The sequence below is a fragment of the Mesocricetus auratus genome, unplaced genomic scaffold (genome assembly GCF_017639785.1).
Source record: "Mesocricetus auratus isolate SY011 unplaced genomic scaffold, BCM_Maur_2.0 Super-Scaffold_100043, whole genome shotgun sequence".
In the NCBI taxonomy this organism is placed as follows: Eukaryota; Metazoa; Chordata; class Mammalia; order Rodentia; family Cricetidae; genus Mesocricetus; species Mesocricetus auratus.
The window spans coordinates 7,759,328-7,785,439 of record NW_024429220.1 but is presented as its reverse complement, the minus strand read 5'-3'; the positions used below and the strand labels follow the sequence as shown (position 1 = coordinate 7,785,439).

Genomic DNA, 26,112 nt, shown 5'->3' with positions numbered 1-26,112 from the left:
TAAATGGGCTCGGGGAAGGAAATCGCCAGGGGTTTCGCCTCCTATCCAACAGGAACAGCTTGTTGTTTGAGCATTAAATCCCTTCAGAGATGCAGCGAATGAAATACAACACGCACATGTGAGTACATATGAGCACACTCACATTGTTAAACATGCACATGTGGGTATATATGAGCACAATTGTATTGCTTAAAATCTGAGTTTAAGATTAATATCCTGGTTTCTCTTTAATGGAATCTTTTGCTGTCCTTTTTCTTTTACAGTAGTCTTAATAACCATGTATTTTCCTGACCAAAGTTTCTTTTAGGAAACAAAGTAAGCCTGATGGAAATACTCATTTCTGTGTGCATCTACTTTACAGTGTTTTGAAAGGTTTAGACAGCCCAGGGCTTCAATCTACATTGGCTATGCAGGGCTTAAAACTCTGTAGCTTATTTTACAGGGCAAAAAGAAACATGCTGATTAGGGTGACCCTCAGCTAAACACTTATTTACTTCAGGCCTCCTCGACCTGGGCCTCTCATAACTGTTCACACAGCACCCACCCCCTTCTTATGTACATGAATGTAAGAATACTCTGCTGCTTGGTAACCAGTGATGTCTTGTGAACAGAACTTTTTCTTTTTCCACTCCTTCTCCAAGCCCTCCCTCTGAGTGTCTGTCTTGTTGTAACTTGTTAAGCCATGTTGGGTTGATGTCCCTGGGAGGCCTGCTGTGTTCTGAAGGGACCTGGGGGAGAGGGGAGGTTGTGGGGAAGGGACAGGAAATGGTGGTCAGGATGTAATACATGAGAGAAGAAAAAACAAAAACAAACAAACGAAGCAATGGGCAGCAGGTATGAAAACAGACAGAAGTGACAGGTCTATCATGTCACAGCAAGCGGCTGGGCTAGTTTGTCATCAGCTGTGTATGTCTCATGAATAGTTAGAAGACAGAAACTTGAAGACTCCAGACACAGAAATCCTGAGAAGGAACGTTAATCACCCTGAGTTTATTCTCTTCTCTCCTCTCCTCTCCTCTCCTCTCCTCTCTCTCTCTCTCTCTCTCTCTCTCTCTCTCTCTCTCTATATATATATATATATATATATATATATATATGTGTGTGTGTGTGTGTGTATGTATGTATTATATACACACACACACATATATATATATATATCATGTTGTACCTTGGAAGAACATACAATTATGAATTATGTGTCAATAAGAAAATTTAGCCAGGCTGTGGTGGCTCACACCTTTAATCCCAGCATCTGGGAGGCAAGGTAGGTGGATCTCTGTGAGTTCAACGTCAGCCTGGTCTACAGAGTGAGTTCCAGGACAGCCAAGGATACACAGATTTTTCTCTGTCTTGAAAAACAGAAGCAAAACAAACAACAAAAAAGAGAAAGAAATAGAAAACGTTTAAGGAGATGGAAATGTAAAGTACTCTAATTTGATTATCAATCCGTATCCATATATTGAATCTTCGCACCCATACATTTATACAACTGAAAATTGAGATATGGTGGTGTGTATTGGTAACTTCAGGACTTGGGTGGCAGAGGCAAGCTGGTGACACAGCTCCCAGGTGGAGTGCTTGCATAGCATTCGTACAGCCCTGGGTTTGACTCCCAGAGCCACAAATAGCAACACAAGCCACAACAGTGAGGAGGGGCGGCTCATCTATTTTCTTATTGATTATTTTAGTTAGTTAGGTTTTACTTGGGGTTTCTGTTGCTGTGAAGAGACACCATGACCACGGCAACTCTTATAAAGGAAAACATTCACTTGGGGTGGCTCATTTGTGGTTCAGAGGTTCAGTGCATACTAATCACAGCAGGGAGCGTGGTAGCAGGGGGGCAGACATCAGAAGGCAACAGGAAGTGGACTGTCTGTCACACTGAGCAAAGCCTGCGCAAAAGAGACCTCAAAGCCCATCCACCCAGTGACACACCTCCTCCAACAAGGCCACACCTCCCAACAGTGCCACTCCCTTTGGGGGCCACTTTCTTTTGACCCACCAGCCACAGTGTATAAAATCACTGTCTTAGCTCACATCCATCCCATTACCTGCCTCTACCCTCAGCCATGTTCTCCTGCTTCTCTTCCCAGTCCAAATACTTCTCCCTTGTTTTCATGTTGCATGCACAAACAGCTATGTGTTTGCAGACATGTTTAGATACAGAGTCCACAACCGAGCAAAGACACGCAGTATTTGTGTCTCCTCCTTCATGAGAGAATCAGCTTTATTTGGCCAGAGTGAAGTTGAATACACACGTGAAATTAAATCCTAATGTCCGTACCAGAAGCATAATCCTCTCTCTCTCTCTCTCTCTCTGTCTCTCTCTGTCTCTCTCTCTCTGTCTCTCTCTCTCTCTCTGTCTCTCTCTCTCTCTCTCTCTCTCTCTCTTTCTCTCTTTTGTTTTTTGTTTTTACGAGACAGGGTTTCTCTGTATTGTTTTGGAGGCTATCGGTCCAGCCTGGCCTCGAACTCACAGAGATCCGCCTGCCTCTGCCTCCCGAGTGCTGGGATTAAAGGCGTGCGCCACCACCGCCCGGCGTGCATAATTCTCTTTTTAGGATTTTGAGATGAAGAGAGGAAGTCAATGACGACTGGGGAAAACACCAAAAAAAAAAATCCATAGCCTGGAGCCAGTATGTGAAGCCTGTGCTAGTCTGATGGGACTCTATCCCTAATTATAAAAGCTGAAGACCAAGTGACAACACCTTCTCAGAGCTGCATCCTCAAAGATAGTTCGAGGCTGTCTGCAGCAGGCTTCTCATTTGCAAGTGCTGTCCCAGTTCCTGTCGCACTAGGGGGCTGAGCCATCCTGTTGGGCCTGGCGGCAGGAGTGGAGTAGCAGTGCTCACAGGTGTGCCTCTGTGTGTTAACTACCTGCTTGCCTTTCCAGCTGTGGATGCTGTTCCTGAATAATGGCCTCAGGGTTCAGCAAATCTGGACTGTGTCCATTCTCTGCTCTGTGGGGGCTGTGGGAACAACAGACCTTGGCTGGAGACCCACTTCTCCATCAGCCTGGGAGCAGGCAGCTGTGAGACAATGTTTACTGAAAACATGTTTACTAAAAACAATGCAGTGCCCTAAGAAATGTTTACCGGACCTATAAGTTAAGGGCTCAATAAGGGCTCTCTCACTGAAACACCCTGACTTTGATCTTTCCAATGGCTAGCCGCCTCTTCCTGCCCCCTGCTGCTACTGCCGAATCTGGTGTCAGGGATATAACCACCAGCCAGGAGGAGGAAGGGTTGTGTGTGTGTGTGTGTGTGTGTGTGTGTGTGTGTGTGTGTGTGTGTGTGTGTGTGTGTGTGTGTGTGTGTGTGAAGCTTTTCTGGAGGGAAGCGTTTCTTGGGAAGTTCTCTTGAGCCTTCTTGGGGAGCATAAAGTTTTCTTAAAGCAACCGACTGGTCTCTGTGTCATCAATCCCGACACCCTCGCCCCATTCTTGGATACAGGCTGTGCAGCGGGCGTGGCATGGGGCTGAGGAGCAGGAACTAGACTCTGCTAGCATTGTCCTGGACATCTAAAAACCTTACTTTCTTATTTAAAAACAATATGCAGGAGACAATAGTACCTACATAGAAGATGAATAGTAAAGATTAGAGATTGTATATTCCTGATCCCTAGGGGTAGAAAAAAAAGCAAAAACAAAACTGCAAATAAAAACCCTGCTGTCAGATTGAAGCACATCTTTTTGTGTCATTTCATCTTCTCTACATTGAAGAGGATTCAGATATTTTCATTTCTATTTTGGAGGTGGTGGTAGTCAGCACCAACCCTGGCCATTGAGCTGCATCTGCAGCTCAGGACTCAAGACTCTGACTTAGCATAGTCTCTAACTTCCAGCAGATGGGTTGCTTTTGTTCTAGTGACAGAAAACAGCCCATTTAGAAAATGTGGTTGAGTTTTCAACTCAAAAGATGTGCCATTGAGAGGGTGTTTCCTGCCTTTGAGTTGGTCTGTCTTCTTTTATTCTTGGATAGCTGAGAACAAATCACAAGAGAGACTCTAGACTCTGTGGCCTGGATGAGCTCCAAAGGTGCAGTCCAGTCCCACCCTGCCCTGCAACCTGTGAAGCCCCAGAGTTTCCAGGGCAAGCAATGTGGGCCAAGCTCTCACTCCAGGCCTGGGGTGTGGAGGCAAGAATACTCTTGGATGTCTGGAGAGTCAAAGCCATTGCAGGCCTGTTTAGGGGAGGTTACCTAAAAGGGAAGGTGCCCTTCTTTCTCCAACCTCCTCCAAGGTCCTCCTTTGTCCACATTTGAGTTTGGGAAAACCTGATCCTGGCACTATTAGTCAAACTTCTCCCAGAATCACCCTCACTGAGACAGACCTGAACATTACTCCCTGAGGTCAAGCAATAGCCTTGGAAAAACACTTCTTTTTATTAGTTATAAAACTGTTGTCAGTGTGTGACATAAAAGGAAATTTCCTCCCTGAGTTCATTTAGAATTCATCTCCAGAAACATCTCCCTCTGCCCACGAGGAAATAGCTCATTATCATGTCCCATAATGAGAATTGTGTATCCAGAGGATGCCGAAGTTCTCAGACTCAAATCTGATACCACAGTAACTAGGGTAATCTTTATGATTAGTGAATTTCAGGTATTCTCCATTCCTTAGTTCAGTTTCTCTTTCTATTTTGTTGGTCATATAGTACATTTCATTCTATTGGAAACTACATATAGATAAATACATATGCATGTTTCATTGTAAGTGGAATCAGGTCCTCTTTTGGACTCATGTATACATTTCTTCTGGATGATGCCTATGGTGGTTTGAATAAGAACACCTCATAGGCTAACAGATTTGAATGCTTGGTTATCGGTCACTGGGAAGTGGGCTTTGGGCATTCAAATGCTTAAGCCAGGACCAGTGGCTGCTTCTCTCTTGCTAATACCTGTAGATTCAGATGCAGAACTCTCAGTTACCTCTCCAGCACCCTTATGACGATGGACTGAATGAACTATAAGTCACCCCCAATTAAATGTTTTCCTTTATAAGAGTTCTGTGGTCATGGTGTCTCTTCACAGCATTAGAAAGCTTAACTAAGATAGTGACAATGTTTAAGATAGATCAGTTTATTTAAAAATTCATTTTTTGAGACAAAGTTTTCATATACAACCCAGCTTGACTTAAAATTTAGTCCAGGCTAGCCTCAAACTCGTAATCCTCATGTCTCAGCTTCCCAAGTGCTGGTATTACAAGTGTGTACTACCTAGACTGATCACAGGTTCCAGCTTCAAAATACAACTCTTCTGGGTCATCTCTCAAAAGGAAAACAGGTGAAGGAACAATGAAGGAACAACATCATCTTGCTTGTGATCCTGTAACAGTGGCCACACCCCCTTGTGTGTGGCTTCAGGTCCAGACAGAACTGGAAAGAAGAAATTGTGAGGCGTGGTCTCTGGCTCATGCTGTCTTTCTCTTGGGTCGCGGATTGGATCACAAGGGCAGAAAAAAGGCTATGGCTGTTCTTTATTGTTTTGTGTAAGTTGTTCCTCAATAAAACACCTAATTGTCATTTATCTTGGGTCTAGGGAACTCTTTACACCCACGCCTTCACACTACATCACACACACACACACACACACACACACACACACACACACTTTGTCTGTTTTCCTGTTGACAGTGCCTAGATGGTTCCATAGCTTATTGTGAATAGTGTTACAATAAACATGGATATTCAGATATTTCTATTGCATGCTGACTTTGATTTCTCTGGTATATGTCTAGGAATGGTATAGGTAGATCATATGGAATCTCCACAAAGACTGTATTAAATTAGAGCCCCATCCCTGCTATATATAGCTCCCTTCTCTCCCCTGCCTTTCACATCTTCAGTACCATTGTTGTCACTTGTTTCTGTGTTAATAGCCATTCTGACTGGGTGAGATGAACACCTGCAGGTTTTAGATTTGCATTTTTTCATATGTTTCTGCTAATGGTTTTTAGCTACTTATTTACAGGGCATCAAGGAAATTCTGTATTTCTAAGTTGTTTAAATCTTAAGCATTTTCTTAAGTTTATGGGGGACTTGGCTGTGGCATGAACATTGCCTTTTTCATCTTTGACATGCTGCCTGACAAGTTCCTATTTGGACATGTATTCACAAGTGTGGATCCCAACGGCAAATCTGAAGGGAAGAACCGGGATTTCCATTCTCCCATCCACTGAACTGGCTGCTCACAGCTTCCCTGAATGCTCCACTTTCCATGCTGCTCTCAGAGTCACTATCTTAGTTAAGGTTTCTAATGCTGTGAAGAGACACCATGACCACAGAACTCTTATAAAGGAAAACATTTAATTGGTGGTGACTTATAGTTCATTCAGTCCATCAAGAACTGAAATCAGAAATCAGAACTATAGTTCTAAGTCAAACGCTGCTACTTAAGTACACTTGCTTCCTTGGTCTCATATTTTGCCTTTCACAGTCTGGGATTTGATTTGCTTAAAAAACAAAAAACAAAAACCTCCCTCTCTCCCTCCCTCCCTCTCTCTCTCTCTCTCTCTCTCTCTCTCTCTCTCTCTCTCTCTCTCTCTCTCTGTTTCTCTGTACCTGACACTGTTACTGTGTGCATATAGAGGTAAGAGGAGAATTTGGTTCTCTCCTTCCATCATATGGATCTTAGGACTCAAACTCAGGTCCTCAGGCTTGGAGGCAAATGTCATTCTCAGCTGAGCCATCTCTCCAACCCTGATTTGCCTTTTCATGAGTTGTCACAATGACCTTGGCATTTAACTCTAACTTCTGTGGCTCTTCTTTATGTAACTTAGGACAAATGATTAGGAACTAAGAACAATGGTCAGGTTCTTACCTCGACTTTTGTAAAATTTTATACTATTAGCTCAACTTGTCAATTTTAAAAACCATTATTCAGTTATGCAGCTCTTCAGTAGTTCTCCATACTGAATTTGGTAAGCCCCTAACTCGACCTGAGTCACTACTGAGAGTGACAAACAGGACAGAGCTGAGGACAGAGTCCTGAGCTGTGCCCATCTAAGGATCTATTAGAATGGCATCAGACTGTCTGTGGTGCAATGCAAACTTGCAAGTGGAGTGTGGGTAAAAAAGGCTGCAGGTTTACACTTGGGAGATCCAAGAGCTGAGAATCAGTAAGAGGCAAGCCAGGGGACATGGGTAATATAGAGAAGAGAGAAAACAGAAGAAAAACGGGGCAAAAATCAGAAAGAGAAGGTAGAAAGGAGCTAGACAAGGCAGCAGAGAGATAATCAGATGTAGGGAGAATGGGGAGAGCCCAGGGCCAAGCAGCATGAGAAAAGACGACTTCATGGAAGAGGTAATGAAGATGCAAAGAATGCCTGAGCATAAAAGACCGTTTTGTGTGCATGCATGTGTGCATGTCTGTATGTGTCTGGGCGGTTATAATAGAAGGATGGGAAACAAAATCAAATCCTAGCCCAGCTAGGGCATTGGTAATGCTTTCTTTCCTCGAGTCACATGATGTCTGCCCATTACACCACTATTTTTACCCTAACCTCCCTTTTAAAGCAGCTGCGGGTGCACAGAAAAGCTAGGCAGAAAGTATGGAGAGACTGCACATCTCTGTTCTCACACATGTGCACCTCCCTCAGCTTTCAGCATTGTAACCAGTACATTTTTGACGAGCAATGAGCCCATAGGTCATATTAGGGCTCACCCTCAGCACTGTAGGCTTGGACTCAATCGCGATGATAACATATACTAAGTGGCTCCACTGCCCTAAAATCCTTATGTGTTCTGTCCCTTCACTCATTTAGCTGTACTTCTTTAGGAGGGTACATCAGGAGGCTGAGACGAAGTCTCACAGCCTAGGCTCGCCTCAAACTTATGGGCAGCTGAGGATGAACTTCGTTTCACGGTTTCCTACTGCCACATCCCAAGTACTAGGATTGCTGTCGGGTACCATAGAACCTAGATTATATATACTCCTTTAAGTGTAAGAGGCAGTTTTTTTCCTCAAAACAAAAAATAGTAATGTATAAGTATAGACAATAGATTTTTTTCAAAAGACAGGGGTTCACTCTGTAGCCTGTGCTGGCTCAGAACTCACTATAAAGCCCAATCTGTTCTTGAATTTAAGTCAGTCTTTTTGCCTTCCAAGTGCTGGGACTGCTGGTTAGGACCTCCATATCTGGCTGATTAATCCCTGCAAGAACTCAGGAGGAAACACAAGATTTGGGATAGAAATAGGATTTCAAAGGGAGACCAAGCAATCAAGAAGTAAAAATAAAGAAATAAAAAGTAAAGCAATAGAGAGAATTTGGAGGATTCTACTGGTTAAGTCTTACCAGAAGGTGAAAGTGAGTTGCATGCAGGCTCAGGAAGAGGAGAGTGCTTGTAGTCCCTCCTGGAAGTCATGAATGAGTGAGGTGCCCAGAAGGAATGAATGAAACAGGTCAGCACTGGTTGAGCTGAGTGTGGAAGCAGAGAGAGCCTTTGTCCAGCAGCGCTCTGCTGCACAGGGTGTGGTCCAGCAAGGCTCTGCTGCACAGGGTGTGGTCCAGCAGTGCTCTGATGCACAGGGTGTGGTCCAGCAGCACTCTGATGCACAGGGTGTGGTCCAGCAGTGCTCTGATGCACAGGGTGTGGTCCAGCAAGGCTCTGCTGCAAGGGTGTGGTCCAGCAAGGCTCTGCTGCACAGGGTGTGGTCTAGCAGTGCTCTGATGCACAGGGTGTGGTCCAGCAGTGCTCTGATACACAGGAGTGGGAAACAGCCTGGGTTTGGGTGGTGGTCCTGCACTGGGGGCTTTCAAAGTGGGGGCAGCAGGATGAATTGCCATTGCGTAGAAAAGAGGAGAGCATACGAGAGAGCACACAATGGTTGCATGTCACAGCGTCATGTCCTAGAGCTGCTGATTCGGAAGGGAACCCTGTGAAGCCAGAGGTGAGGTGGACTGAGCCTGGGTGCTAGAGACAGACTGCCAGGAGCACTGGGCATCTATGAGAGGTCGACGGCGGCCTTGCGGGTCCTTCATGTGTTGTTCTGGGAGCAATCATAACCCACAGCAAACAGAAAAGTCACAGAGCCAGAGCAGACCAGCTGATACCTGAAAAGTCCAGGCATTATGCTGGCTTGCCCGTTACCTGCAGAATGCACTCAGGCAGTTCTCTGGCCTGCCCACCACTTTAAAAGACAGAATCTCTCTCTCTCTCTCTCTCTCTCTCTCTCTCTCTCTCTCTCTCTCTCTCTCTCTCTCTCTCTCTCTCTCTCTCTCTGTAATGTAGTGACCAGTCCCCCATTTTAGCAGCCATTACAGGCTAACATGTGCTTGCATGACCTTGCAGCTCCTGTCCTGGTCACTAAGGTCAGATACCCTTCCTCGTGGCAAGGAACCAATCAGAAGTCAGCTGGCAGGCTGTGCTTTACGGCTCTGGGTGTGCTTTACCAGTGCACAACAGTGATGTGCAGAGCATAGCAACCGCCCTGGGAGGGCCTATGGGCCATAACAACCAGTTGACCAATCAACACAGGGCGGGTCACCCAAACCTGGAAGCACACCAATCCTGAGACTGTTTCATACCCTTAGACACTCCCCTTACGCTGCCCTTTAAGATGCCTGCTTTGAAGTTGCTTGGGGTCTCTCTCCAGCCATCCACCATGGTGGCGGGATGAAGGGCCCCAGCTAATGGGGTTAGCTTGTTAAACATCTACAATAAAAGACGCTTTGCTTTTGCATCGAAATGGGCCTCTTGGTGATTTTGGGGTTCAGAATTTGGGCACAGCAGTATCCGCTGGTTCTCAGTCCCGGTTCTGTGCTGGCGCTCATGTTTCTCCTGCTGCCCCTTCTAATCTCTAATCTCTGCTATTAAGCAAACTAACAATGCCTCCTTCTGTCTTTAAAGTGTGAGATCAGAACTGCTGTCTGCTAGAGGAACTCCCCTTGACCTGTGTATGCATTGTGACTAAGCCCCCAGTTCTGGAGAAAGGATTCACCCCCAAGCGATGTCAATACCCACATGTTAGTCTTTTTCCTCACAAGAGCAGATAACTGTAACTGCCTGACTGTGAACACAGCACCCGGAGATAAGGCGATAGGAATCCCTCAGTCCCCTCCCAAGACCATGCTCCTGCTTAACCTTGCCTAACCTTGTCCAACTGTATGGCGTTTTTGCCTTTATAAACTCCCTGCAATAGAGGGTTGGGGCCTTTCTCCACAGCTGCTGTATGCATCAGCTTGCTTGACGAGGTCCCTGCTGCGGCTTGTATCCCTTTAAAGGAAACGTGTGTTTGCATTGGTGAGTTGGTGCCTTGGTGGTCTTTTGGGGGTCTCGAGGACTGGGCACAATAAAAAGATGTATATGTGTGTGAGTGTTTTGCCTGAATATGTGTTGTTTATATTCCATGTGCAAGTCTGGTGCCCAGAGTTCATAAGAGGGCACTGGTTTCCCTGCAACAATTGTGAATTGCCATGTGACGTGGGTGGCAGGAACAGCCAGGGCTCTGAAATCATGAGCCATCTCTCCAGCCTCACTGATTTTTTTTAGTTTTTCTCTTTTCAAACTGTTTTCTTTCCTTTAGTTCTGCCTGAGGTTGGCCAGTGTGCATCACGCATGTAGGATACCACTATTCACAGAGACTACAAAGATAATAGTCGAAAAAGTTTGCTCTCAACTTCTGGCTATTTTGAGGCATACAAATCACTTAAAGATCTTCCACATGTAACAAATGGAATGCTCAAATTCTTAGAGTTTTTGCAAGTACAATTATCACTGAAACTAATGAGACTGTCTGGCAGCTTGTTGTTTCTCAAATTGTGCTGAATTAACAGTCTCTGTAGCTCTAGGCAGGTGCAGGTACCATCGCTTAATCACCTGTCCTAAATGGTTGAAGTTATACAGTCAGAGAAGCCTCCAGATAGCCTCTGAGGAATACTAGGGTAACCTAAGAATGGAGCAGTCACTCATCTAAATATTATTTCCTTCCTTTTCCTTCTGTGGATGGAAGGGTGATAGAATTATAATTAACCATGGTAGTAAATAGGCACAGTGTGGTATGATACAGGATTGACACACTTGGATGGTTCTGTAAAAATCTTAAATTATTTAGACACACATTTGTTTGAAAAACATCCAGAAAGAATTCTTTTGGATTGGTAAGCTTGGGACTTCTCTTGCTTCTCAATGTGACATTTAGGGAGGACTATATTTTCTGTTTCAGAATTAAAGGGAGAAATATTCCTCAATACTGTCATAAATAATTCAAAACCTAAGAGAGCTTAATGCAAACCATCAAGAACTTGACCTGCAGTTACTCACCAAGTATAAGAAGAATGCATCTAGATCCTGTATTACCAGGAAGTCAGTGGGAGGCCTGGCAGTCAGCAGGGGAGCCATTCCCATGCATTTCTATGGCTTCCCCAGAGTCCAGAGTCTGCGTTTAACCTCCAGGTGAGGTCATCAGTCTGCCCTGCTCCATCATGACTGGTGCTGTGTGACACAACTCTCCCTCCCCACTAAGCTGTCCTTCCAAATGTTGCTTGAAAGGGTCTTAAGATTCAATTATTAATCAGAACCCATTTAGGCTGTTGATGCCAGGAATGAATTTTTTTTTTCAATTTGCAAAGCTGGGATAAGCTGATCAAGGAGAATGGCACAATTTCACAGAAAATACATTAAACTACCCACGCTGTCTAAAGAGGCTTCTGTGGGTGCAGAAAAAGGTGCGTTTAGGTGGATGCATTATTGGACAATGGAGAATAATTAAGAGGAATTAAGAAACCAGGGCAAGCCTTACTTTAAATGAAGTTTTCTTGACCTGGAAAGAAGGGCTAAATCAATTCACTCTCTGTTTTCAAAATCTCATTTAGAATGTAGCCCCGTGCAGTTTTAGTTAGCAAATAGCATTTGATAAATATATAATGGAAATGATGTTCTATGCACTTAATGCTTTTTCCTCACTCAAGTTATGTACATCTAGAAACATGAATTGTCTTCCTGAGGCACCAGATTCAGACATGAGGGTGATATGCTGAAAACACGCAGTTTATATTAAGTATAAGAATCTGTGTTGTTATCGAGTTCCAGGACATCGGGACTACAGAGAAAGACCTTATCTCAAAATACCAAACAAACAAAGCAGACCAGCAAACAAGCAAAAATAAAAAGTAAAGAAGAAAAAGCCCAACAACTCTCCCCAAACAACAACAAACAAAATGAAACAACCACCCCCCCAATAAAAGCCAAACCAAACCAAACCAACCAACCAACCAAGCCAACAACAACAAAAAAACTCAACCAAAACCCTCCTGATGGGGAAGTCCTGTGTATATGTCAATAAAGCACTGTTGGCCAATAGGGAAGCAAGATAGGTGGGACTAGGAGTACAGGAGGACTCTGGGTAGGAGAAACACAGGGAGTCATCATGTAGCCTGCCAGAGAAGTAAGATGTCCGTCCGGTAAGAGAAATACTTAAATGGGTTAAATACATAAGTCAGAGCTAGCCAGTAAGAAACAAGCAAGGCCAACAGCTTCATAATTAATACAGTGTCTTGTGTATTATTTGGGGACTACAACGTGGCAGAGCCCAGGCGACTGGGTGGGGGGGACCAAAGCGGCTGGCAAGGAAAAGGCTCTCTCTCTACACCTGCCAAACTCTGTTGTGGAAGAAAGTCTATGAACTGAGCTCTCTATGGAATGGGAATGCTTCCTCTGCTTCTGCATGTAGTGAAGGGCCAGACCCTCACCCAGTCTCCTGCTTTGGCAGCCAGGACAGGCTGCAGAAAAGACCCAGCAAGATGTAGACCTCTGACTCAGCAACAGGCACTGAGCTCCTCACCTTGCCTGACTTTGCCCTCCATGGGGTGAGGAACCAATCAGAAGTTAGCTGGCAGGTTCTGCATGTGCTCTACCATAACAGTGGAATGCAGAGCATAGCAACCGCCCTGGGAGGGGCTCTAGGCATAGCAACCTTCCTGCAGCTGCAATTGACCAATCAACAAAGGACAGATTGTCCAAACCCAGAGATGCACCAATCCTGAGACTGTTGATATGCAACTAGCAGACCCCCAGACACTCCCCTTGCTCTACCTCAAGATATTCCCTGCCCCACTGCTGCTCAGGGCCCTGCCTGCTTCACCCGCTGCCTCGGATGAACAGGGGAGCTGAGTTAACTCATAAAATTAAAGACTTTGCTTTTGCATCAGATAGGGTCTCTTGGTGATTTTGGGGTTCAGAGTTTGGACACAATAGTAAGAGGAGGGCTACCTTAAGAAAGAGGTGGGAGTTACAGAAGACTTGAGTATACAATTCCAGATATACCTCTTTGGTATAAGAAAGGCTTTGAATGAGTGGGCAGTGGTGGTTCATGCCTTTAATTCAAGTACTTGGGAGGCAGAGACAGTTGGATCTCAGAGTTTGAGGCCAAAGATGGGGAGGGAGAGGTTTTGAGTTGAGAAGCTCTGGAAAGTGGAGGCCATCTTTTGTTAGAGTCATTTATATGGATAAAGAACCTCATCCCTGCTATGGGGAGAGAAAGATGCATTGAAACACTGGAGACATCAACAGTGACAAGTGCACAGAAATTGTTGCAGAGTTCTTTACTAAATTTCCGGTCATCTCCCCATCAGTGCCTTCCAGTCTGAACTCACCACCATGTCTCTGAGTTTTTCTCAGGTCTCTGTGTAGCTCCCACACATAGACAGCTGTAAACATTAACAAACCTGCTTATGCTTTGTTAATTTGTGTTTTTCTTTTCAGGTGTGTCTCAGCTAAGTGTTCAGGGTGATAAAAGAAATGATTTCTCTTCCTTTATAGCTTTTCTAAATGCCAATGTCTATTTGTTCTGTCATTTCTAGTTTTCCCCCTTTATTTTTATTTTTCCATTTTCTGTAAGTAAATAGATAAGACATTAAAATTTAATGCCATTTTTAGTAATATATGCTAGGTGTGATAGCACCTTCCTGCAGTCCCAGCACTTGGGAAGCTAAGACAGGGTTTTTTTTTAAGTTCGATGTTAGCCTGAGCTATATAGTGAGTTTGAGGCTAGTCAGAGAAACATAGTAAGACCCAATTTAAAAAACAAACAAACAAAAAAACAAAGCAAGGCCCCTCAGAAACAAAACAAAACCCTCAACAAACCAAAACAAGGCGAACAAAGCCTTAATAGGTTGCAGCTCCTAGATTTGGGACCTGGACCCATCCCCTCCAGGGTTACAATCTCACCCCTAGCACTGTGTGGGGCACATGTGGTTGCCCTCAGTTCGGGGGAGGCTGGGCACAGGTCGGACCTGTGTGCCAGCTACAGAATGTACTGGCCCGGAGCTGAGTGAAACTTCAGAGAGCAGGAGAAAGCGCTCAGGAAGCGCTGACCTGTAAAACCTCCCCTCCCTCCTCGTGTGCTCTTGCACCGAGTCACAGAGTTTAATTTTTATATTTAATGCCATTTTAAGTAAATTCTTAGCATCGTTTGCTGTTCATCTTCACATTGGACAACTTCTGCTTCAAATCCAAGTGCATTTAACTCATTTGTATAGTCAATAAAATTCAAGTGGCACAGTCTTTATCTATCTATCTATCTGTCTGTCTGTCTGTCTGTCTGTCTGTCTGTTTGTCTATCTGTCTATCATCTGTCCTTGCAGGATAGGATGTCTTGATCTAGCTAAGGAAAAAAAAACAAACAAAACCCCAAAAAATCAACAAACAAACAAACAAAAACCAACCAAACCAAAAAACCCACTCAGGGAGGTCAGAAGGAGGAATGAGCGCCCTCTAGGGGCAGAGAGGCTCTGAGGCTCTAGTCAGGATAGCGACTTGTAGGTTGTTGCTCAGGCTTTTTTGCTTTTCAGATTCGCCTTCCTGTTAAGCCATTGGTTCAGCACATTGTCCCCTGTCTTGGAAGTGTTCCCCAGCCCGAGGAAGGCTCCTCCCCACTGGTTGTATCTCCAACCCATAGTAGATAGGTTCCCTCAAAGGCTTTCGAAACTCCCTTACTAGGGAGTTGCGTCAGAGGTAAGCAGTGGGCTTGCTTCTCATTGAGCTGTAGTGTCCTGGCCGCTGTCCACCAGACTTACGGCTGCCCGGCCAGCATCACGTAGAGATGGCCGTTTTGCTGCCGGCCCCGCCCTGAGGAGCTGCAGGATGTAGCATCCACATCTGCCAGGCTCCTGCCTGGGGCCACGGGCAGCAGTGGCTCCTGGGCAAGTACGAGGAAGATGGGGAGAGAGGCCCGGTGGGTTCTGATGGGTGGTCCAGCGTGCAGGAGAGTAGGCAGCAACCTGCGGCAGTGTGGCCGGGGAGGAGGGTAAAGGAGCAAGGAGAGGAAGCCTTGCTTTTCCCATGGGACGATTCTGTTCCTTCTCTCCCTCCGTTCCTGACTCATCATTTCCAGCATAGAGCTGACCTCTCAGCTGTGTGTGTGTGTGTGTGTGTGTGTGTGTGTGTGTGTGTGTGTGTGTGTGTAGAGATTTGGATGCTTTTCTGGATACAATGATAACTTTTCCCCATCCTACATTCGTAGCTTCTCTGGAGCCTGCATTTTTGCTATTCCCCTTTATCTCTGTCTTCTAATCGCCGGTTCACAGTTAACTTAGAAGTTCTCCTTTTCTGGCTGGATGCAGCAGCCTTGGCACTCAGTGGGGGAGGTTTCCACCTGGGTGTGTGGGGAGTGCGCACTTCCTGGGACCCCACAGGAAGAAGGACAAAGGCAAACCGCAGAGAAGGGAGTGGGGGGAGCAGAGAAGGGGAAGCTGGGAGAACAGAGGAAAGGAAGCTGCGGGGAAGGAGGGATGTGAGGGAGGATGCAGCCTTTCACTGTCTTTGCAGGGGCTTTGCCTTGCTGCGGCGGGATGCAGTCTCCTCCATAGCTCTGCCCACCACGGGATGCTTGAACTTGTGACTGCATACATTCTGACCCCTCCTGACAATCTAGTGTGGGAGCAGGTGTGGATGCCTCAAGAGAACTGGGGTGAGGTGGAGTCACACGGGACAGAAGAACAATGGTGAGTTCTTCCTGAAGTCCTGAGAGGTGGCCACAAGATCATCATGAATAGGAACTTCTTTTTTTTAAGTGTGCCTAATGCCACAGCCATAAAGGCCGAGAGTATTTATAACCCCCCCCACCCCTTGTAAAGCATTGATCATGGAGCCATTGGTCTCCAACTCACTATGTAGCTTTGGACGACCCCAGTGCTGGGATTACCCGACGCTAGGATTGAACCTGTGGCTTCATGCATGCTGAACAACATCTCTGTTGGGGACCAGGTCGTTGAATCTACTTCTTACTCCAGGGCACATCTCAAAACTCAGGCTCCTTCCCACAAATGACCAGGCACCAGAGTAACCTATGGCTTAACAATGCTGGCTAACACCTACACTCCCTGCTGAGATCTCCTGCTCTCTGGTGCATCAAATACTCCCTGCTCCTAACAGGCCACTGTCTCACTTCCCAGCATCTCCGGTCTAACAACCTCCGCCCATGGCCAATGTCACATTCCCCTATTTAAGCCTCTACAGAACTTTCATTAAACGGCAGCTTGATCAGCCATGCTGTCTTGCTGTCCATCTGTCCCTTATCTCGTTCATTCCAGGTTTCCGTGGGCTCGAACATGTTGTGCCCTGCTGGCTGGGGCAGCTCTCTACCAACTGACCTACATCCCAGCCAAGAACTTGAAAGTCTAAAAACTAATTAAAAAGAATTTAGCGTCGTTACAATAAATCTTCCTTTTGGGTCTCCCTGTGGGTGTGAGGAGAATAAGAAGAAAGGGCAGCCGTGCTCAGCGAGACTCCCACTCCGTGAAGGTACAGACTCCGAGGGACCCGGCCATCTGCCCATCACCCCACCCCCCCCAACTGCTGCCTGGGAGGCACACTTCACCACCTCACCATGATTGCCCCTACAGGGGCAACAAGGAAGGACTAATTTTTCAAAGGGACAACAGGATCCCATCCACAGACCTGGAGAACCTGAGGCATTTTACACTCGTCCAGGCCTGGGAAGAAGTTTCCAACTTTAGACTGATGGCCAAAACACTTCCTTTCTCCAGAGAACAGTCCAAGGGGAGACTTGTGGGGCTCTCTCATCAGAATCACACCAGAAACTTAGTGGAAGAAAGGATTTCCGCTGCACCAGAAGCCCTGTTTGAAATATATAGAGTTGCTGTCTTGCAAATCAGTGTGTGGCTGTCGCCTCTCACACTGTCACCAGGACTGCACCTGGGACAGACTGCCAGTGCGTTTAATCCCCGGTCTGGACCTCAGTCCTTTACATTTGGAACTAGCTTCTGGGTGATGCTGTGGCATGTCTGAGGGGCTTGTCTTGTTGAGAACAATGAAAACAGTTTAGTCTCCTGTCTGTCAGGCATGATGTACTTACTGGCAAGCCCCCAGAATCAGCGCTGCGGCTGGCAGGGTTGCTTCCTGTCTGTTTGGAATTACAAGAATAGGGTCTGTAGCTCAGGGCGCTGGTCCCTGGCATCAGGCCAGCCCACAGGACTGTCTAGTATCAGGGGCACAAGTGTGAGTGTGCTGACCCCAAGGTTCTGTGGGCTGTTTCTTGTGATTCTTGGAGACCCAGTTTGGTTTCAGGCCTCCCCTAGGAAAGAGAAGCAAAGGGCTGGACAAATCTAGAACCTTCTCAGTAGGTTCCAGAACTGTGCTGGAGTCACGGTGCATACTGAGGTATGTAGAGTTCCCTGCGGCATGTCTGGCTAGCTTAGAAGAATCTATTTCTGAAATGGTGGCCGGGTGAAAGGTTACCAAGCGCTGCCTGGTATTTCAGAGGTCTCAGGCACAGCGCCCGGCCCCTTTCTTCCACCTAGGAAGGATTCAGGCTCAGGCTGTGGGTCAGGCAGGGGTAAGGTCTCACCTGAGCTCATCTGTCCTTCCTCTCCCTTTTTCACCTGCAGGTCCCAGTTTTGCCACTTGAGGTCTCAATAGGACAGTGATTTTCTTAGACCTTCCCTGCTTAGGATGGATTTGCTTGATAAAACAAACACACCCCTACCCTTCCTAACTCCCAGCTCCAGTTCAGGGAGTGCTCTGGTAAAAGAAGAATTGGGCAAGGAGCTGACATCTACTCAGCACCCGGGGACTGGCTTTGTGTGGTATTTTCCTTTGCAGAGAGTGCTCTGGCTCTCCCAAGGCAGAGGTGGAAACACCAGGACATTGATGGCACCTGGAAGAGGCTGTAGAGTATTTCTACAGTTTCTAGTTGCTTTGGACTCCACAGGACAGGTTGCATTTCCAGTCTTAAACAAAATGTCCTCAGATACAGCTTTAGGAATCCCTTGACACTTCCCTGCAGACAGACCTCTTCCAAGCCTCTTTCTTGACCAACACTGGAGCTCAGATTCCACTCTGGCAATGCTCCCTGAGGTCACAGTGGTTCTCCTTTGCTGTATTTTACCCAGTGGCTTCTGAGCCTATGGTGTAAACACCACATTATCTCTGTGATGCTCCACATTTCGTCCTCTCCTCCTAGTCAGCCTTGAATCACTGTAGGAACCATGGAAGGTTCCTGAAGCCTACTTTGGAAAAAGTTACATTTAAGCCGGGCGGTGGTGGCGCACACCTTTAATCCCAGCACTCGGGAGGCAGAGGCAGGTGGATCTCTGTGAGTTCGAGGCTGGGCTGGACCGACAGCCTCCAAAACAATACAGAGAAATCCTGTCTCGTAAAACCAAAAAAAAAAAAAGTTACATTTAAAACTCACATGGGCCGAATTGTTAATATCAGTGAGGATTCTTTGTCCCCTATAAGAGGTTTGCCAAATGGCACCATGCATTTGCTATGGGAAGGAGACTGCTGTGAAAAGGACATGACATATTTGGTCAGCCTTTGCCTTTTCATAGTTGTGTACACATAAAGGGATGTAGCTCAGAAATGAGGTGGGCACTGACATGTGTGTTTTGATGACTGCCCTTTTGGCTTTTAGGTTATTCTCCATTGCAGAATTCCTGGCCTCCTCAAGTTAACAACTAGAAAAGCGAGGCTGTGACCTTCAGCTGCTGTGTTCTAGAGCTCAGTTCGTGAGCAGTACCCTAGGAAATAGACACCAGGTGAGCTGTACATTTCCTGAAATGTTTCCAGATGTCAGAAATCAGACCTCTAAACCTGAAACATTCATGTCTACATGAGTTTGTTAGGACTGGGTAAAACAGGCCCCCCACTTACTTCTTACTTGTAACTTTTTCCTCTTTTGGACTTGTTTTTCTTCTATTAACAACAGATACAGCTCTGGCTTTTCCAGCCTGTCCCCATTTGCACACCTAACTTATTTTCCCTGTAAGTTACAGTGGAAAATTCAGGTAGAAGCTGTTTCCAAACCAGCCCAATGAGCACGTTGATGTTAACCAACCAGCCCAATGAGCACGTTGGTGTTAACCAAGGCATTAGCAAGCAAACGTGCATGGCTGCTTCTGGCAGTCAGCTGTCCTGAATTTACCAACAAGGAATCTACGATCCAGGGAGCCACATTACCACAGCTTGCCGATGTCTCCAGGGGCAGAGCCATGAAAGGACCTGAGACACTTTCTGAGGATGCAGAGTTGCTTACTTTTATGTTTACAAAGTTGCCCTGGAGTTCTGTTGTGTTATTCCGTGGGAGAGAAAGGAGCGCTGACCCGGTACTGATAGGATGCATTGAGGGAAGGAGGAGGGGGAGGCTTTCATCGGCCCCCACTCCATCTGGGACAAACTATTTTCTCTTGTATGGTCCCAGTCAGAGCTAAGGGGTCAGAGCAAAAGGTCCATCCCTAATAACTTTTGGCTTTCTGCATGTCTAAACAATGGTTTGGGTTCTTAACACTGCACAGTTTGAGTTGCAAACACTGTTTGGGCAGTTCTTGGTCATATGTCATGAGAGCATCTTCTATTTTAAATTTTATCATTTCAGAATAAGCAACTATTGAATATACAACTTCAACACGCACTGAAACACTTCAGTGAAATTGAGACCATGAGGTGGTTTCAGGCTCTGAACTGCAGTCAGGGAGGTGCAGGCATGTGAGGGTGCAGGTGTGTGGAGGGAGCAGATGCAAGGCAGGACTGTATTTTATTTCTCTCGGTATACTAGGGATTGAACCTGGGGCCTCACAGACGCCAGGCAAGCACTTCACCACAGGACCGTGTCTCCAACCCGCGGGCTATGTTTCAAACGTTCCAGATATACTCTTGTTAGACGCAGCTATCTCCTCTCATCAATTTTCTTATCTTAGAAATTCAGTTTGTCCTGTATTAAATATACCGAGAGTACAGATATGGTTGTGTAGGGCCAAAGGACACCAAGAGAAGTAGTGTGTGTGTGTGTGTGTGTGTGTACAATGAAGGCCTGCTTTAACTCACACCTAACTTAGTCATTATCCTTTCTCTTTTATAGTGTGTTTTATTCCACACATATGCATGTTTGTTCATTATATACTATGTACACAGAGAAGATAAATAAATGAAAAGACCCCCACCCCTCTCCAGAACTCCTGTTGCCTGGTGTGAGGAACTCCTATGGACAAAGCGTTTAAGACCCCTGGCCTCAGAGAACACCAGACAGGTCTGGTACTTGGTGAAGGTCGTGGCCTGTGTAAAGCAGCCCCCTTGGAGCTCTCCATCTTGGAGTGGTCTGTTGCAGTTAGGCATGGAGAGTGCCTACCATTTCTGAAGCTTACAATCCCAGCCTTATTGCCCGAAAATCGTAACCTGTTGTATTCCCAGGGCTTCCAGCTTGCTGGGAAGACACCAGGCAGACATAGTCGTGTGTTCTCTGGTTTTTACCCTGTGCCAGACTTTGTGTGTGGGTAAAGCTCAGGTATAAAATCAGGAACAAAGACCCAGGGTCCATGGCTTAAAAAAGCAGTTCATGCGGCCCAAGTGCCAAGCGCTGGAAGCGGGGTCAGAGAACAGCGGAGCAAACATGCAGGACTGAAGGCAGAAGCGCACAAAACACAGCTGTGCCCACAAGGAGCCATGCTCACACTTACATGGTGAGGTCTCACACTACCTTAGCTTGCTTAAGCATTTCCATCGTCTGAGAGTGTGGGAGGGAAAAACAGAATAGTTAAAGGTGAAGTCAGTTAAGAGCTCAGCGCCATCTAAGACTAAAGGCAACACTCCTGTTTGGAATTCCATTTACACTTCACAGGGGTTCAGATGGGGGAGAGGTTTGTAGTGACTGAAGACTCAGTCCCGAGGGCCAGGCTGGCTGTGCTCATTCCTTGGCCCTGCCCCTTGCTAGCTGTTTGACCCTGGACAATTGTTTTGTCTGTTTGTGTTTTCATTTTCTCATCTGCAGTTGGGTCTAACGGAAGCACTTACCTCACGAGGTGAGTGACACACACACAAAGCAGTCAGGACAGTCTTAATTAATACCCAGAATAATCTAGGAATTCAAGAACAACGATATCATTGTTGATTGTATCTTTGACTTCCTTAGGCAATGCAGCTGAGGCCAGAGGAATAAAAAGGCATAGAAAGCCAAAGACTCAGAGAATTTTAGTTGTTCAGTAAGAAAACTAATTCTACGTGTTATAGTTCTTTGAGGGTATCATTTCAAATCCTAGATTATCCCAAAGCAATTCAGAGTGCGATTTGAAGAATGATAAATAGAAATCAATTGTATACACATAGATCAATTAGCCCTAAAGCCTGGTTCAAGCTCAATGTACACCCTCAGGCTCTGTGCTCTGGGCAGAGATGTTCTGCCTGTTCTCTGTTGCTTGAATCCTGTGCCTCTCAGAGAACCGTTGAAAGGCACTGGTGAGTAGCAGCCAGCGCCTCTCATTACTCCAGCCACACAAGAGGGCATCTTTCTGTAGTCTCCACCCTTTTGTAGAGGCATCACCTCGCTTGGCAGGGCGTGGTGGTCCAAAGAGAGAGGATGGGGCTCTGAGAGGGAAGTAACATCTTAGCAGCCTAAAGGAAACTTTCAAGTGAAATGCCCTTGGATGACCTTGATGGAATGCATCTCTGCTCATCACCCCCCTGCGGCCATGTTGTGGAACTTTGTCCTTTGAACATGGCATGGCTGTGTTGAAATCAGAACAGCTGTGACCACCCACATAAAAGATTGGGCCCAGTAGCATTCCCTCATGGGAGGAGGGAGGAATCACCAGGTCCTGGAAGGATACACTATTAGGAGAGGGAGAGAAGCTAGTAGGTTTTGTAATTGTTGGTACATCGACATGCCATGTCACTCCAGTCAAACAAACTGCCTCACCAAGCTGCACTTGGGTGGATTTGTTTCTTTGGTTTGTCATTCTCTGTCTATCTGGGGTAAGCAGAAATAGATGCCCATCGCTCACAGGAAAAGTGCTGGTTGGGCAGGATTGCTGTGCAATTAGTTCTTCACTTGTAAGTGAGTCCTACTCTCTCCACCTCCCAATGGTGCACTCGTTCATGTCCATGCCTTCAAAACTAGGTCTCATAAAACGCCCATGGAAATAGCATGGTCGCCTAGTAACCAGCTGTCTGTTCCCTGTGTTCCTCCCTCTGCAGTGACCCTGGTATACAGACTGTCACCCTCTAGCTTTCCAGGTGATCCTCTTGATTTTTTTCTTATTATTCTATATATCACTGGTCCAAGGAAGTTCTCAGGATGGAAGATCTAGGCCTGTTCTCTAACTTTTTCGAAGTGACAAGAAACATGGAATTCCTGTGCTGACTCGTTTTTGGTATATCAGCATTTGGGCAAAGAGACTTGACTTTTGAAAGTTGGACACTCAATCATCCTTCAAAAAAAATGAAAGGGAATTGTAAATTTTCAGCTGGTAGATTATAGAAGGGAAGAATACTGGGGAACATGCTAGAATATGCTTAGTAGCCTAGATACTTCCCCTTTGCTAGAACAGGTGAGGCACAAGCTGTGTTTCCGGAAACAAGCTTGTTCCCTGAAACAGACACAGCAGACTTGTTTAGCATTAAACAACTCATATTCTCCCACCATACAGGGTCTGTGGCCGCACTGTGGTACCCAAAAGAAGACCACTGCTTTGAGAAGGGTTTTACCGCAGTTGTTTTTCCTAGGCAACGGTGGACTCCCACATCCATGCTTTGATTTTTCATGCAGCCCAGCCTCTCTCCATGCCAAGTACAGCATGCCTCTTGCTGAGGGAGGGGATAAGGTGGCTGTGATCATAGCTTCGTGGGCACAGCACGGAAACTGGCTTTTAAAAGAATGTTCTTAGAACTCTCCAATGACAGGTACTGTTCAAGGACATGGATTCCTCTACTCATGCTGCAGACACGAAGAGACGCCTTGATCTGCTGAACACATTTGTGAAGGCGCTCTGCTCATGTCATTAGAGTGCGGCTCAGGCAGTAGGCATGTGGGAAGAAGAGGCAGGGGACACTCAAAGAAGCAAAGGGACTTTTTAACCTGAAAACCAGGCCTAATGAATTGATGTTTTCAGAAAAAATGACATTTAAAGGGAATTATTAGGCAATTAGTCAAGTTACAGTTAGGATGGGAAATAGGTGATTTCAAAGGGGATCATTTGAAGAAAGCTACTGTTGTGCTTTGGAGTTTTCATCTGGCGTCATCATTGTGCATTTGCTTCTACATCAAATGAAGAAGGTCATTATTTTGGTCAAAAGGTATGCTTTTGTTTGTGGATGGTACAAATAAGCCACACCTCCTGGGGGTGGTGGTATCAGTGAGCTTCTTAGCTCACAGGGGCACACCTGGAAATCTGTAGCCCTTAATGCAGTGAAGACAACTCTTGGAATCATTACCAAGCACAGAACACATTTTAGCAAAGTGTTCAATGGTAGTGACTTTTGAGTTCTGTTCTGGGTCACAATCCATTCCCAAGGCAAGTCAGAGGTCTCTCCAGGCATTAACTGTCAACTTGACAGAACCCAGAATCACATGGAGATGGGCTTCTTGGGGGATTGTCTCCATTACATAATTGGGGTGGGAAGACCCCTAACTGTGGGAGGCACTGTTTTCTTACTGGGATCCTGGACTGGATAAATGAAGAGGAGAACTGAGTAGACACACCCAAGCATCGATTATTGCCATTTCCTGATGACTGCAATATGAACAGCTCTCTCTAGCTCCTGCCAATGTGACTTCCTCTCTATGATGGGTTATAACCTGGAACTGTGAGCTGAAATAAACCCTCTCTCCTTTAAGATGCCTTTGCCAGGGTACTTTCACATGTTACTACTACAGCAACAGGAAAATAAACTATAGCAGCAGGCATAGGCTGTTTCTATGCAGGAAACCACAGAACAGGTTCCACCACAGAGGAGGGTAACCACGAGAGTCCTTCTGCATCCTACGACCATCTTTTTATTTTATTTTATTTTTGGTTTTACGAGACAGGGTTTCTCTGTATTGTTTTGGAAGCTGTCGGTCCAGCCCGGCCTCAAACTCGCAGAGATCCGCCTGCCTCTGCCTCCCGAGTGCTGGGATTAAAGGCGTGTGCCACCACCGCCCGGCTCCATCTTTTTATTTTAAATATTTATTTTATTTTGTGTATACTTGTTTTGCTTGCATGCATGTATATGTACCACATGTATGACCCACAACTGGACTTAAAGACAGTTATAGGCTGCCATATGGGTCCAAGATTATAACCTTTGCATGAGCAGCAGATGCTCTAGACCTCTGAGGCATCTCTGCAGTCCCATAGTGACTCAGTTCCTTCTGAGGCGTGTGTGTGTGTGTGTGTGTGTGTGTGTGTGTGCGCGTGTGAGATCCAAGAGGACTGCTGTTTGGTGACAGATGGGAACAGTAAGGGGTCACTCTTAGCCATCTGTAAAGGTACAGTATAGGAAAGGTGAAGCATTCGCGGTGCCAAAGGGAAGGAGCACTGAGGAGACGAGGAAAGAGGGAGGTGAGTGTGGAAGGGCACAGCCGGAGCGGAGCCATCCCTCTGCCTGTGCTGGGTGACAGATGGAACCCACCTGCGCTTTCTAGTCTGCAGTCTTGGTTTCTCTGATGTCAGAAATGGTGACTGTTTTCCTGTGCTCTGATGATAGCACAGAGGAGGATCTCATCAAGAAAGTGTAACTCTCTTTCAGGACTATGAGACACCTGATTTACTACCTTTTTGAATTATGATAGGACATGAAGTTAGTTGTTGCAGGAACTATTTGAAAGATCCTTTCACTTTTATATTAGCACTAATAATAAGAAGCAGCTGGAAAGTGTATGGAGCCAGTGGTCAGTGAGTTCCATGGGATAGGCAGAGAGAGATAATAATGACAGGCCTGCACACAGGAGGATTTGCGTGGGGAAGGAGGCCCCTAAGAGCTCAGGAACAGCGGTCTCATGGTATGGCAACACACGCATGCATCATACACCATACGTACTAGACTTCAGAGAGGGCTGGGCTCATAGCTCAGTGCTTAGGAAGAAGATGGGAGGTCCTGGATTTGATCTACACTATTACATTAAAAACAAACAAACAAACAAACAAAAAAGACATTAATCACTGCCACTGTTGGTCTCATTCTACTTTACACAATTTCTTTTGAAGTCTTTTGCTGCATATTCACAAGGAGATGAGTAAGAAATGGTGCCCCTGAGATGAACAAAGCAAGCTGACTAGAATCTAGCTTATGCAGTGTACATGGAGAGTCACTGAGGAAGGTTCCACCTTAGCTATGTGGTTGGGCCTTAAAATAAACTTCTATGTCCCTTTGGTCCTTGAAAGTGATTCCTCAGATGACTGACAATTCTCACTGAAAAAGATATCTTTTATTTTTATTACTGATAAGGTAAAAGATAGAACACTTATGTTCCAGCCAAGATAAAGACAGTGGTGTATAGCTTTTGTCCATCTTTCTATAGTATGGAAGATGCGAGATGGTGGGTTTTGTTAGTTTGTTCTTAGAAAAGGCATAGTGAAGACTGCAGGCAGTCTTGTTTATCTTATTGGTAGCCCCTATCTAGTCAAGTGATTCACTAAACAAAACAGTTACTCTTACCATTGTGGATCAATTAACATTATGAAATTCTATTTATTAAATGGCATCATTTACAGTACCCAAAACATTAAAAAGACAAGTGTTATGTTTCCATTGATTTAACATGAACCTTGAGTGAGTAGCTGTTCCATTTATTTGAAACTTTAGAAAAAGTACCTAAATATCCATGTGAGTATTTTTATTTTTGTATGTGGGTGAGTTATAGTATGTTCTAGGAGTCTGGATTCTATGGCTTAATTTCCCACTTC

At 45.7% G+C, this 26,112-nt stretch overlaps 1 protein-coding gene across 3 annotated transcripts in view; it reads right to left on the bottom strand.

The window, feature by feature from the left end:
* The window catches only part of Lhfpl3 (LHFPL tetraspan subfamily member 3), a 518,223-nt gene that overhangs the window by 29,835 nt on the left and 462,276 nt on the right, over positions 1-26,112 (bottom strand). The window contains exon 3 of one of the 3 annotated variants that reach the window (XM_040735138.1): positions 20,931-20,957. The exons of 1 other annotated variant lie outside the window; for it this stretch is intronic. In XM_040735138.1, coding sequence (XP_040591072.1) covers positions 20,941-20,957 — 17 coding nt within the window. In that variant the 3' untranslated portion in view covers positions 20,931-20,940. Of the gene's footprint in view, positions 1-20,910; positions 20,958-26,112 lie in introns of all 3 variants that reach the window. One more of the 3 variants, XM_013121079.3, reaches the window with a different exon arrangement.